The sequence below is a fragment of the Cygnus olor genome, chromosome 6 (assembly GCF_009769625.2).
Source record: "Cygnus olor isolate bCygOlo1 chromosome 6, bCygOlo1.pri.v2, whole genome shotgun sequence".
In the NCBI taxonomy this organism is placed as follows: domain Eukaryota; kingdom Metazoa; phylum Chordata; class Aves; order Anseriformes; family Anatidae; genus Cygnus; species Cygnus olor.
In genome coordinates this window covers 32,473,716-32,489,287 of record NC_049174.1, presented here as the reverse complement: position 1 = coordinate 32,489,287, position 15,572 = coordinate 32,473,716, and the positions used below count along the sequence as shown (strand labels likewise).

The 15,572-nt window shown below is 34.2% G+C and overlaps 1 protein-coding gene across 2 annotated transcripts in view; it reads right to left on the bottom strand.

Annotated features, from left to right (window-relative positions):
• Positions 1-347: 347 nt before the first annotated feature.
• The window catches only part of SLC35F5 (solute carrier family 35 member F5), a 31,145-nt gene continuing 15,920 nt past the window's right edge, over positions 348-15,572 (bottom strand). For both annotated transcript variants that reach the window (XM_040562269.1, XM_040562270.1), the window contains 10 exons: positions 15,109-15,299; positions 13,576-13,657; positions 12,715-12,802; positions 12,374-12,438; positions 11,934-12,038; positions 11,361-11,520; positions 8,817-8,907; positions 4,324-4,478; positions 3,786-3,874; positions 348-3,080 (listed from right to left, as the gene is read on the bottom strand). In XM_040562269.1, coding sequence (XP_040418203.1) covers positions 3,793-3,874; positions 4,324-4,478; positions 8,817-8,907; positions 11,361-11,520; positions 11,934-12,038; positions 12,374-12,438; positions 12,715-12,802; positions 13,576-13,657; positions 15,109-15,299 — 1,019 coding nt within the window. In that variant the 3' untranslated portion in view covers positions 348-3,080; positions 3,786-3,792. The remainder of the gene's footprint in view (positions 3,081-3,785; positions 3,875-4,323; positions 4,479-8,816; positions 8,908-11,360; positions 11,521-11,933; positions 12,039-12,373; positions 12,439-12,714; positions 12,803-13,575; positions 13,658-15,108; positions 15,300-15,572) is intronic.

Genomic DNA, 15,572 nt, shown 5'->3' with positions numbered 1-15,572 from the left:
CCTTTTTTCTGGGTTGCAGTACACAGTACACTGAACTATGCAAGACTCACCAGAACCCTAAAAGCTAAGACATGCTACATGGCATTTGGCAAATTATCGTCATTTCCTCCACCAGATATAAAAACTGAACAACTCAAAAGCTCAAATCACACACGGAAGAAATTCTTGGTTATCTCATAGGACTGTAGGAATTACTTAAACTGTCTGACAGAACAATACACGCAGTACCCATTTTCCGTTTTGTAGGCATGGGAAATCATCATTCTTTAAGCATCTGAAGTATGTACTTCCTATGAGAAATAAGTCAGAATAAAGACATTCCCAAATGAAACAGTAGGAACAATGACAATTTATGCTAGCACACAGTGTTAAAGCATTTACGGGAGCGCCTTCACATTCCAGTTGTGTCATGAGGAAAAAAAAAAACAGCATGTCACCATTACATCAGAGGTACCTGAGAATCAAAGCTAAATCTCTTGTGCATTTACCAAGCACCCATTAGAGAACTATGCAATTTACATTTCAAATAAGACGATATATTTATAAAATATTATTGTACTAAAAATCACAAGATTTTATAGAAAAATCTCATCACATTCTATTAAATGCAGGAACAATGTTACATGTCATAACTTCAGTAAATAAAACTGCAGTATATTTCTTGTAACCACAGGGGCACCACTGTTTAAAAATCCATGGCATTTCAGGAAGGATAGTTTGCTTTTTTTCTTCTGTAAAGAACTGTAATTTAATGCAAAAAGACTGCTCAAGCTACTTAGTGACATAAGATTAAAATATTAAGTATCTTTAAAAAAAGATTAATACATCTCTTGTTAAAAACAGAAGCAGTGGGAAGGCCCTAACATTGAGTCTGCTGAACAGAAAGATGACTGGGTCAGAGATAGAAGAACACTCTCCTAGTACTTAGTTTCTAAACCTCTCTAACATAATAATGCCACTTCACAAAAGTCATATACATATGAGACCATGACGATCTTTCACTTTTAAGTCATGAACAAATACGAATAGCAATTGCCCACCATGTGTTATCACTCCAATCCTATCAGTGACCAATTTCAGAAGACATTATTAAAATACCCTGCTAAAAATACTGTAATTGCCCATTTGAAAGCAAACTCAGTTTTCCTAAGGTTAGTTTGCTGAAGCTGTAACTGATTAGATGTTGTAAAGGAACAGACCTAAATTTGTAGTTAATGGCTGGTATTGAGTGTATGGCATGATCTCATTGAAACGTTAAAATCAGAAGAAAACGGACATTAGCTTTTTATTGCCACTAAGCCTTAACAACACTTATTGAAAAAGCTGAAAGTAACATTCTCTAATTTGTCCTAATTTAGGAAAAAAAATCCTACTGTAAACTCCTCTTACCAAAGAAATCTCTGAAAATTCTAACTAAGTAAAATATAAAATTAGTTTTACATACTGTATTTTCAACCCCTCTACTACTGGGCTTTGGAATTGAAATAGAAAGTTTCTGAAAATGCCACGGAAAATTTAATAATCTTATTAACTTATTAAAATAAAAAAAAAATCCCATCTCAGGTATCCAAAGACTTATTACATCATCTTAAAGAGATGCCTCAGATAATTGCAACTTTTAATGACATCCACTATTAAGAACCAGAAGGGAAAATTTTATTAAGGTGCAATACTCAACAAGATCAGTCCCCAGATTCACTTATTTCTCCTCAGTATCTTTTCCATTCTCTACATAAAGAATTCTACATTCTAGCTGCTGGTTGAGTCAATCCTTCTAACTGTATCACTAAACGTGTCGCTTTCTTGCATTCCCTCTAGTCTAGTAGTTGTGTCACCAAATCACCAAAACTGCTCTTGGAAGGATCATGGGAATACCCTATGTTATTAACAGACTTCTTATGTGGAAAACAGTACTATCGGCTAAAAATCTGTCCTATATTCATTATAAGAAAATAAAATCATACAAAAGCCAAAATTATTATTATTTTTTAAAATATAAGTGTCTTATAACCAGAAGTTGGAAAAAGTTACTGATTTTTGTCAAATATCCCTGAACTTAATTATTCCTAACTTCTCAGAATCAAATAGGAAAAATGCCGCAGTAGAAGGAAGATACAGGTTATAAGGAAAACGATCAATTTTAGAATAAATTTATTAATGCAATCGGAAAAAAAAAGAAATCAATATAATTATCTTTATCTTTCATAGTGCAACCCACTGACTGAAAACTTTAACAATTAATTTGATCTGTTTCTTAGCTGGCAGCTGTACTAACGAAAATTTTCAAATTCAGTTTTCTCTATGAGATCATTCGGAATGACGGGTTACAGAATCGGTCTGTTTAAAACAAACATTGATTTTGAGAATGTACTCCCAAATGTACTGTCATTAGAAATATTTTATCATTCACTAAAATTGTAAACATTCCAGAACATTAGGTAATACAAGATTTTTAAACATCGGCACCCGTTGCCATTACAAGGCTTCTCAAAATGGGGTAAGACAATATATATGTAGTGTTCCAGGACCGTACAAAGATCCTGCCTCAATAATTACAAGAATTCACTTAATAAATTACTTTACTATTTTCTTCTATTAATATGCAAATAGTCTATACAACATAAAAAAGTTAATTTGTACCTACTACAGGTAACATATCTATTTAGCTTTTCATCAAAAAGCCTGTAAGACGTGATAACCTGCAAACTTATTTACATAACGCATTTGAAAGTATTTTTAAAAACAATGTTGTCCAGCATTTAACAAAACTGTGAGTTAAAAAGAGAAAGAAATCACTTAACAGCATTCATTTTCTTGATTTTGTCAAGTAACTTCACCAGCTCAGTGTTGTAAGGCAGGTTTGGTTGCTCAGATGGACTAAGACTCCCTACAGTGATATGCATGTAGTAAATTTGTTCATTTATAAAACCAGATGAAAGCAAGAAAGAGGAAAACATTAACGTTTCACAAGAACCAAAACTTCTTATTTTTACTAAAAATTCAGAATAGGCACTGAAACATGATTCCTTAGGGACTTTTCCAGAGATTGTCTCTTCGCTAGGCATCATTCCGTTTTTAAACTAAGAAGGAAAAGAAAAAAAACGTTACTAGTGCTACATAATTAAAGATCCAAAGTCCAAAACTAAGTCCATCTCCATGCTCCAAGACAGTATCAGCAAACCATCTGTAATAATCCTGTTAGAGATTTGTGTAACCCGTTCTTAGAGGGTTATTTTGCAAACTCCATAGTTATTCCTCGTTGTAATATACTGCATCTGTGCCCGCTGAAGGCAGTTTTCTTTTTTCCCCATCATTATGAATATTACTTTTTTTTTTTAATTTAAAGTTTCAAGTAAAATTTATTCATTAAGGTTACAGTACTGGGCAGACAATTATCGTCTACTGAGTAATTAAGTTTCTATGAGACTTTTCAAAGGTACAGGTGCTTTCTTTTTACATTACCTAAGTCCTCCCACCTCTTCCTGCTCCTGTCCCCACTGTGTCTGTCTTACCCCCCACCCCAAACCCATGTTAAGAAAATGTAAACATTAAAGTAAAATCTACTTTCCATTTCAAAACCATTGGCCAAGAAGTACATTAAGGTAAGAATAATGTTTGGTATAGAATAATACGGATTTTGAAGATATTCTTTAAAACTCTATCCATTAACTCAAAACAAGATTAACTATATGCTCTCTAAAAATGTGTACTTATGTAACAAATGCCATCATGAAACAGAATCCTCACCTTTCACTGTATTGTTTCAAGTCTGTTTATTAGCATACCTTTTGTCTATGAACAGCAACTATCTCCATCTTGTGAAACACTATGCATAGGAATGAGACTTTCACACTGCTCGCTTTCTTCCGGCATTCTTAAAAGAAAGAGATTTATTTATTTAAATTACACAGTAATATGTTGGCATCAAAGCAACTCATTTCGTAAGTACTAAATGTGCTATAGAGGTTTGAACTACACCATCAAAAATATACAAAACCTCCCTCACTTCAAAAAGTTAGCACTTTTTCACTGCATGCTTTGGATACAGTAACTATTATAATAGCATTAAGAAAAAAATAAACAAGTGTGATAGCCAGTAGGAAACTTATTTAAAAAAAATAAACAGACTTAAAATCTTTCCCTTTTCTGAACATTACATAGGTTAATAAATGGATTGCCAACTACTACAATTAAAAAGTCAACCATGGAGGTGATCTTGATACAAAATTAGATGAAAATTAATACAGCATGTGTACTATGGCTTACAAAAGATTACAGGATACCAGAAAGGAAACATAAGATTATATTTTGTGACTGCCCTACCTCTGAATTCGATGTTTTCTACAAATAAAGGCAAAAACTCTTCTGATTCCCACCATCACTGGATCCCAGTTGTTATAGTGACATAAAAGAGTTGCAATGAAAAAAGAAAAAAATACAGGGATTGCCCCTGCAAAAAATAACCACGAAAACTGCACCTGGAATTAAAACACAGACATCAATCACTCAAAACGTGGTGTGTTTTTTTTTGTGTTTGTTTTTTTTTAAATATACTGTATATTAGAAGTAGTTATTATAAAACTATTTACAATTTTAAGATGCACGATTCTTTTGAATGGGGTGAAATATTACAAATATTTCTGCAAGTGATTTGGTATAATTTCTACAGTCGCCACTACTTCTAGTAAGTGAACAACACTTCTGTTCTGTACAACAAAGCATTTTGTTTGTGCTGTGGTGTAGATGAAATCGGCTATTTACAGATGCTCTCATTTTTAGGTTGTAGTCATCTGTTGGTTATAAATGAGGAAGTCCTCATAACACTTCCAAAACATTGGACAAAAAAAACCTCACCTGAAAGATTTGTACACCTGATTATTTACTCTGAACATCCTGTCACTGAGCAGTCACTGATGAAATCAATGTGCAGAGATAAGACTACCCCACTGGAAACTTACAGTAATTTTTTTCATTAAAAAAAAAAATAGCATGGCACAATACTTGCCCAATTTAAACTAAATTCTACTTGTACCTATACTTCTATTAGTACTCAGAATTGATCATCTGAAACGGTTTTAAACTTAAAATTGTAGAAAGTTACATAAATCAAGGGTGTAAGAATTATAATCTTGTTTGAAACATCTTTAAGGATTACAGAGCAATGAAACATAAGCACAGCTCCCCCTTGTGGAAAAAAAAGTCCAAAATTGAAGATTTCAGAGGAAGAAAATAAAAGGTACAGTTTTGATACCAAGTACTGACGCTCACTCTCAAAATCTAACAAATTGCAATTGTTAGATGAAGAAAGAGGCATCACCGGATGGACAAATGCCTAAAAATAATCAGGTTTTGTATCTACCCCAAGGAAGACAAAGCAGCCTTTTTACACAAGGCAAGTAAAATTAAGAAAAACGGAAGGTAGCAAATATCTGAATCAGAACCTCCAGAAAGAACCAGGTGTAGGCAAATGAAAACAATGGTGGAGGGAATGAAAAAGGCATGAATATTCAGATTATGAAAGATGTCGCCAGCACATAAGCTGAGACAATACAGGAAGGTGAAGATTTAAGATAAGGAATGTGAAAAGAGCAAATGAGAACAAGGTGTACCAGAAGTCAGATTAAGAGTTAACTATTTTTTTTTTTTTAAAATAAATACCAAATACATATCACATGGAGCAACTCTAGCAGTGAAAACAGTGATAACTATAAAAATGAGCTAAAAAAATTGAGTTGCCCCTGTGCTACCAATATCAACTGAAAGACATCCAACAGAGCTTTAAAGATGATTCTGCTACTTCAGCTAACTCAATATTGCATGTGTACACGACGAAGAAATTTGTTTTAAAGATCCGGACTCTGTGTTTACTCAGATTAAATAGCTTAGAGAAGAAATTATTTACAAAGAGTTAGAAAAACCACATTCCAGTTTTCACTGTACTCCAGAAGAAAGTTTAGATGAATCACTTCAGAAGACAGCCTAAGCTTTTCATATATCAATATGTAACTATATATATATGATCTAAAAATTTATCTGCACACACAGCTAGATAAAAAATAAGTAACAATGAACACTTTTCAAAAAAAAATTTGCTATTAAAACTAGTTCACATATAAACCTAATTCCACCTCACTGAAGTGATTTTTTTTGTAAGAAATGTATTGTTTTTTTCTCCTTGTTTCCTTAATACCTACCATGAAGTATTTACATTCTTGCTACATTTTATGTCCCGAGTGTATATTGCAGACACTTGAACCGCAAAAGGAATGCAGTTATCTTACCAGTGACTGCTTTATTATAGGTGGAATCGCTATAAGGTTTTGCTGTATTTCCATGTTGAAAGACTCAGGTAATACTAATATGAAACATACTTTATCTCACATTTGTTACAAGCCTATTTATTCCGGACCTGTCTCCCCTTTTATTTTCCAGTTTGAATTTCCCTTCATTTTTATCCTTTTATTTTTCTGCTTTATTTCCCCCAAATCCCCCCTGACATTAAGCAAGGGTGAAATACAAGTTCTGTGGTGGTCCTCCCCCACAATTTACATGTCTGCCAGAAAATTTCTGAAGTCAGAAAGTTTTCATTAGAATTGACACTTTGCTTGTAGAAACATTTCTCAGTATAGCTTCTTTTTGGCAGGAACCATTCTAAGTGCAAGACTTATCGCCTCATTTCTTGTAAGTAAGTCTTGTACAAACAAACACAAACCTCAAAAGAAACAGAAGAAAATTCAAATGTAGCGACTGAATACAAGTCACAGATTGTACCACCACAGATACTGCATGAACCACATCTGCTTCAAGGAAGACACTACTCAGAAAATGCTCAGTTTAAGTTACATTCCAGGCATAGTCAGATTTTTTTTAGAAATAGAATCACAGAATCATCTAGGTTGGAAGAGACCTCCAAGATCACCTAGTCCAACCTCTGACCTAACACTAACAAGTCCTCCACTAAACCATATCACTAAGCTCTACATCTCAACGTCTTTTAAAGACCTCCAGGGATGGTGACTCAACCACTTCCCTGGGCAGCCCATTCCGATGCCTAACAACCCCTTCAGTAAAGAAGTTCTTCCACATTTCTATGTGTACAGAGCTTACAAACTCAACAGAGCTGTATTTGCTAAAGAACTCAAGAGAGCATCAAAGCAGTGTAAGCAAGCAGTAGTTGGCAGAGTGTGACCACCAGTCTACTCTGAACTTTCAGTGGCAGTATTCTGTGGTTAGAATTACTGAATCATTAAGGTTGGAAAAGACCTTCAAGATCACCTGGTCCAACCATCCCCCTACTACCAATGTCACCCACTAAACCGTTCTAAGTTCGGACAGTTTTGCCATTTTAATTTCTATCACCTTCAGCTAAGCTATTCCATGACTAATCTGCTTCCTAATTCACAAAATTTAGCATCCCAGTTCTTTAACTCCATGCATTTCAATTATAAATTGTAGCTAGGCCAAGTTGCTCAAAGGCTGACCAATTCACCCTTTTCATCCCAGAAAGCACATACTAGGCACCAACTCCTGCAGCCTCTCCATACCACTCAACTATACGAGCATCTAACATCGGCGTAACGCAGGTTACCAATGGTCAGAAAGCAAACAAGCATGTGATGGCAAATGCTTACAGTTTAGCCATGTTACAGATACGCTTGTGTCTATAATGAGAAACACCAAAAGTTATAGCCATACTGGACTAGGTAGGGGATGTCCTGTCCCCAGAAAAAGGCATTATCACTGTAAGAAAGATTAAACTCACACAGATGCATGAGAAAATCGGGCCTAAAGTCGCTCAGAAAAAAAAAAAAGTTAAACAGGTGGTTTAACTTTCAAATTAAAACTTAACTTCTCAAATAAAAATTTTAACACTAGGGATTACTTAAATCCAAAATAAAGATCAGGAAAAAAGTGATCTTGCCTTCAGAAAACAGAAACAGTTGCATGACCTCAACTTAAACAAAAAAGACAGTAACTGTATGCTTGCGGAATATGCTAAATAATCGTAATTCACATTAAATTAAGAATTTGATATTCCTTGCCACTGATTAAATATTAAATTCAAATAAATATTCAAAGGCAGAGTTGAAATTCATGCATAAGTAAAATCTGGAAGTTCTACCCGATCAGCATGAGAAGAGAAGTAGCTATACAGCTTGACAAGTAATACAAACTAACTTCATATAGTTTCTGTTCTAAACTGATTGCCTGTTTCTTTTTTTTTTCCTTATATGCAGGGTTTTTCCCACAGTTATTAGCTCAGTAACAATGAAACTATTCTAACTTATAGCAGGACAGTTAAATGGAAGGCTAATATCCACATTAACCTCACAATGTGTAATTAAGCCTTGTAGCTTCTACATGCCTATGTCATAAACCCATACAATTTTCATTTCGTTACTAATTGGGCATTTGGAAGATAGGCAATCTACAGCAATTCTGTAATCGTAAAGGTTGTAACTTAAGATGGGCTGCACTTGCAGCTGTTCTTTAATTCTGAAAAGTGCCTGTTAAGGTAAAGCATTTGACAGGCGTTATTGATGACTTGGGGTACTTTTCATCCAAGCAGCATCTCAATCAGATCTAAATTAAAGTACACAAGTGATCACCTGCAAGTACAAAATTACTATAACTGTCAATATAAAGAGAGGATTAATTACAATGCAGTTCAATAATTAAAATAAGTGAATACTATTCAATGTATACATTGTGAAAAATAACACTGCCACTGATTTGAGGTGGGGAAGGAAAAAAAAAAAAAAAGGAACCATCAGCTCCAGTCTGTTAACAATGCTCAAACCTTAGTAGTACATTACCTTTTGCATGCACATGTCAGCTATTATGGACAGAGGTATTGTAAGGCTTAGCGCAAGTGTGCCTATCAGTGATGAGGTAAGAAAGCAGCCCCTAAAAAATAATAATAATTAAAAAAGAAGTCTTATATAAAAGTTTAGAGACAACTAAAGTAATACATCAAACTGCAGGAGGCATATGATTAAGCTCAACTTTCAGTCATCTTTAATAAAATGTAATATCCACAGTCACTCATTTGTAAAACAGCTCCTGAGATCTTCTGCACTTTGATACAAACCAAAGGCTCTATAAATAAAATTTGACTAGTCTGAGCCATTTTGATAAAGTGAACATCATAAAATCCAAAATAAAAACTGCAACTACCATATTATGATTGACCAAGTCAAAAATTCCCAAGCATAAAGTGAGTCTCGTTAGCAATGAAATGGTCTATTCTACCATATGAAGAAAGTAACAACAAAATGGTATTTACCCAATCCAAATCAATAATGTTTATTAGTGAGTTGTTATCTCTTATTTCAAAGACATCTGGATTTTTTAATTATTTTTTTTTTAAATAAAGCCATTTTTCCTCATCTTTAAGAAGTACTGAAAACAGTGCTAGCTGTGCTTTTTTTTGGGGGGAACTGCTATCTGTTCTGCCAATAACTAATTTTAAAGAAAAATCTTTAGTTGTAATTTTTATTTTTTTTTAAAACTTACACAATCTTTACTCTGGCTTCTGTAATATTAAACAGATGCATCACCACTGAAACTATAATCGTTAAATGTGATTCACTAAAGAAAATACTATTTTCACCTCACAGAAGCAGTTGAATTTATTAACAGCTTTTAAACACAAAGAACTGAACAAGTATTTGGAAAACATTTTCCAGAATATAATTTCATGCACACGTTTCTCCAATTAAACTAAACGACTACTCCTATACCAAGCCATTAGGTCCTTCCATAAGACTGACTTTTAAACAAACAAAAGTGACCAGTTTTAATATTTGTAATCACTTTGGTTTGTTCTGTGTCTTTAAAAGAAAGAAAAATGTATGCAGATGAGAAAGAAACAGAACTGAAACAAAGCATTTTGCATGCTCTGAACTTTTGCAAATTTCCATCCCAATATTCTAAATCCCCTTCTGCATCATTACAGAGTACTTCTTTAATGCAACACTGACTGCTGTTACTGAATTAGAACGAACCTTACCACTACAACATCATAAATGAATAAACAGCATAGAATCCAATCCAAATTTATCAGCAGGTTAAAAAAAAAAAAAAACGAAAGGGTCACATCTATCACAACATTATTTACTTGGCAGCATGTGGTTGGGTAGAGTGAAGAAGTGCATTAAATGGTATTATTTACATCCAAAGAAAGAATAAAGGGCCGTACTAGCTCCACACTATACATGTAAAAAATGAAGTCAGCATGAACTGAGGTTAGTCCTAGTCCAAAAGTCCAAAGAATCGTCTGTGCCCACCCAGGTACTTACTTCTAAGCTGGTTCTTGATTTTGGGACAACGGCTGAGTTTATTTTTTTTGTTGTTGTTTGTTTGTTTTTATTTTGTCTATGTTGAAATTGCATTTAACCTTTTTACCCACCAACACTGAACTATTCTTACAGAATGCCATTAGCATAACAAAAGTATTCAATGAATATATAAACTAAATTAAATTACAAAAGCACATTTTGAAATAGATTTATGCCCAGGACTAGCTAAAAGTTTGCCAATAAACAAAAAAAAAAAATCATGATTAAATTTCCTAAAAGTTAAACTTCACCTGAACATACACTCACAAAAAGGGGGGTTCTGTTGAGTTTTTTTGTTGTAGGACTGTCCAAGAACTCAGGATCCTAGGTCTTATACTGACATATTTCTGATCCTATCTAACCCATGAGTTCTTCCACCCTCTCTACCACAAAGAAGAGACTGAAAGCCAAGGGTTGTCACGCAACAGAAACTGCCATACATATTGCAAACATAGCATTGAAACAGACTTCTAGCTCACTGAGCAACTGTATGGCATAGGGCACATCTCTCTTTTTGGAAACTCTTTCTTAGTGTTTCCAGAATAAAATATGACTTTCCAACTTGCAGAATTGTCTATTTTAACCTAATGCTAGTCCATAAGAAACCTTGGCTGCCTGAATTCTTGCAGGCTGGAAGCTCCACCTTATTAACCACTGCTCTATGAACACTGTCCTTTTAACAGTTATACACAAGTTTTCAACCCTGCTACAGCTTTTGAGCTGTTCTGCTAGTAATCTCCTGTTTGATCCTCTGTTGCCAACCTATCCAGACTATCACACCATTAAATTAACAAAAGTTAGGCTAATGTATGAATTGCCATACCTTGGTGATTAACACATTCTAATGAGATACAGTGAAGTATGTCTCTGAAGACTTGAACATAAACTGTAGAATATTTTTTGCTGGATTCTGACTCCCCTTATTTCCACAATTTCTACCATTTCTACCATTTTCAACATTTGGTAACCCATATAAGACAGTTTATACTGTGAAATATACGTGAAGCAAGTAGTACATACCACAACCAGAGGAACTCTGACAGAACTGTTCCAATAAGGCCATTAATGACAATGCACATCCATATCAGTTTGCTGGGAAACTCAAATGCTTCAAAGCCAGTATAGTGAAGCAGGAAAAACCCTGGCCAAAGCAGCAACAGATTGAACAGCCCTACAAAACCTGAGTATAAAAACAATATTAAGTAAATCACAATAAATGTTCTTCAGCTTCAACATAATTAAAATCTCAAACTCTGCTATTCTGACAATATGCATACACATAGGAAAGGACACTGACAAACAGTTACGTCATATATTTACAGGTTTAGAAATGGAAAAAAAAAATCCACTGAATCAAAAGGGGCTGTCCACATTCCTTCAGGTAGTAGGACAACAATCCTTCCTTGTTGAGACTATAAACAAGAAACATCTCGTACAACTAGTCTCTGAAGTACTGATAATTACGGGAACAATAAGCTCTTTCTTTGGCTCTTCTAAGCCCCTTAACCACTCACATACAGTTAAGTGCATGAAAGCAAACAACTGAGTCACACATTGAATTAAAACTTTCAATAGCATTGTTTTTATTCTTACCAAAGAACATTGGTATATCGAGTTTATCTTCCCTATCTACTTTCCTTTTGATCATCACTATGTACACAGCATACAGCATTGCTCCTACAAGAGACCAAAGGGAGCCTGTAAAGATGAAAAACACTGATTTAAGTCATGCCAAGTGTTGCTAGGATCAGCTCTTCAAAACACACACCTATTATAAAGCTGTCAAACAGAGATAGAAATTGTTTATTAAGGAATCCATTAGTACGTGAAAAGTAGGGAAAATGTAGAAAGCTCAATAATGTAAATACTGACTCAATTAAGCTATAAACTAGTTTCAGAAGTTGAAACTACAAAGCCAGGCTTTTAGTTGTGTTACACAAAGAAACATAACTTGCCGTACAATGTACTGATAATTGACAAAAGATGGTACTCATCACTGCATATTCTAGGGTTAAAAAAAAGTAAATGAATACCTATTGTATCTCTTCCAGGAGATTTTTCAGATCCAGAAAGGTTAACGAGTACCACACCACCAATGCTAAGAAAAAAGAAGAAATACAAAATGCTGCTTAAAACACAAAAACGTTAAACAAAAAGAAAATAAACCCACGTATTTCCAACTGAAATTGGATTAATCTTATTTTCTATATGAGCATGAGATTTGGTAAAAAGACTTCTTAATTTGTTTCCTCAATTTATTCATGAAGCAAGGATTTAGAAGCATATCATTATATCATCACAGATACCGTAATTGTATTTGTCCTCACACTGCATCAGGGAGTTTTTGATCAAATGTTCCATTCCATTATCTTACCTTAAAATAACAGCTAATAATTTGGAAAGAGTAAATCTATCTCCACTGTTACTGGGAAAGACCGCAGCTAAGATTAAAGTAAAAAGCCCTGCAAGAGAAAATAAGAACAGTTTATACAATTAAGTTTTGCTACTAGTTTGCTCAGAAAGCTGCATTGACATTTTATTCTTTGCATTTCACACACTTGTGTTAACTATGGGATTTTAGCATCCATACTTTTAAAACAGAACTGTTATAAAACTAAAACATCATGGTCTGAATCCTCAGATGAACAAATACACACTCAACTCTGAGAAGGGCTGAATTACTAACAAAAACTGCAGTAAGCTTAAAAAGTCAGTCAAAAATGCGTAATTGTGCCTTTAAAACTGATTTCATAAAGCAAAAGTTACACCTCAAAACATGAACATAATTTGCTGGTTTTAAAGCTCATATTTGAGCCTTTCAAAGAAACAAGTGATATGTACAATATCTAGGCGGTTTAAGTTCTATACACTCAAACCCCATTTTTTTAAACTAATAATTAGCAAGAGGACTTTACTCTGAATTGTACCTGTTTTGACAAAAAGTTATACCACCCTTCCTTCAAACCTATTCCACTAGTTATTTAAGCATACTAACTAAGCATAGTTATTTAATATATAGACTTTATATTTACACACACACCTTGAAATGCAAAAAGCAAGGGAATCATAAAGAAAGCCTAAAACCTTGCAATTACATAGTGACATTTTTAAATACATGCATTCAATGGTTTAAATCCCCCAAAACCACAGCTAAAACATTACACGAGCATACTGTAACCAAAAAGAATTTTAAACAGCCTTATAACACAAGTATGATCTTATAAATAAAACCTACCAGAGGTTGAAGACAAGATATTAACTATAGCAACTTGAGTATCTGATAGGGCTTCTTGGTAAGAGAAATTTGCCAAGAACCACTGGAGGATGAGAAAAATAGTTCAGTGATTACATTAAATGGCAGGCAAGAGTAGAACAAAAATAAACTGACCACATTCAACATGTGCGTGACACTGAAATAACATACTTCAAAAATTAAGCATAATTGAATAATTCAAATGAAATGATAACAGTTATTCTGTGGTATCTAAAGCTACATTTATCATGTTTTGTAAGTGCTTCGAGATGATTAGCACACAAGGGCTGTGAAGAAATTTCTGGTGATGCATGGGACTTTAGTCAGCCTAATCTCCAGTATAAAAAACAAGCATCACATTTAATACAAAAACATTTTGGAAAGATTCATGTCTGTCAATTCCTTCATAAATATAAGTAGCAGCAAGTTTGCTTGTTTAAAAAATAAAATTCTTGATTAATATCTTATTAAGAAAATTTCAGGTATATTCTCAGAGAAGTTACCACTCTCTAAAATCTTGGAGAGGAATATTTATACTGTCCAATAAATACATACATATTCTAGTAATAACAGCAGCCATGAATGGCATAAAAAGATTGTTTTGAACATAATGACTTTACTCTAGAAAATTTTGCATGTGTGTATATATGGAAATTTATTCAGACACACAATTCTAAATAACTTCTAAGAAAAAGTATTTCAACCATCCAAAAAATCATTCACAAGAGGCTAATTTTTCTCTTGCTGCTGTAAGCACATTCTTTATGTATACACAGCAAGTTTTATCACTGTTTTCTGGCCCATGCATCAACAGTACTAATTACTGGTTTTTAATGTTTACTTAGTACCACTCGCTGAAGAAAAGCTCTGGCAGGTCCACGCTATGTGTAACCTTCAGTGAAGCTACTCACTCCTAGAAAAGCTCACTGCTCTGCTCTATACATTTTTACTGTCTCTTAAAAATCCTGCCACCGTTAGCTCTCTCCCTCTGGCACTGAGGCATGATGCAGAGACACCAATGACCAACAGACTCCTAAGAAAAACCTGCAGCCCTCAGTGGAGCTGAAGTACAGTTAACCATCTTCTCTTCATGCTATCAAAGAGCACAATGCCACATAAGATGGCACTCTTTCTGCGATGGTCCACAGAAAGAAGCCACAGTAACATTTAACCATTTCATGCAGTCTCACTGGAGGTACGACCAACCCTTATACACGTAGCCCCAGATTTTGCTGTATCAAACGTGTCCAGCGTTGGACAACAGGGCATGAAAGCATGGTGTATCTTACAACCGACCTTACAGTTAACTACACACCCTAGATCTCTTTTTGTTACCCATCCTTTAAGAAGTTCCACCTTTATGTCTAGCACAAGACAGGTTTTACTAGTTACAGTATTTTTACAAAAAAAGGCAGAAAGAATACAAGTCATCTCGATACCGTACAGATAATTTTCACTATTATTATATAAGCTTTAATTACATCCGTAGTTTTCTAAAAACAATGGAGCACGTACCACGAAGCAAAAGAAAAAGCTAATTTTTGCTACTTGAGTTGCAGTGAGCTTTCCTACAGTTTTTAATATTGATTCCTGCTCCTTAACCGTTGGATATGACATGCGAGATAACTTTGCTTCCAGTGCATGGCTTGATGGGAGTTGTCGAATCTCCATAATATTACTGAACCTTACACGAGGCTTTTTGGGAGCTTAAGGACAAAAAGAAAAAAAGTTGTACATGATCATTTAACCGTTCAAAAAAAAAAAAAAAAAACACAACAAGCAATAAAAATTATGATTCTAAATAATTCATAAATAATAACAATTTTTTATCCAAATAGAAGACTTGCCACCGTTTTCATTTCTTACAGCAGTTTTTTGCTATTTGGCAGGCTGCTACCAAGACAAAGCACATTTTTTGTTTTAAATCAGTACAGTTGTCCATCCATTCACAAAAAAAAAAATCATCCCTTCTCCCTTTC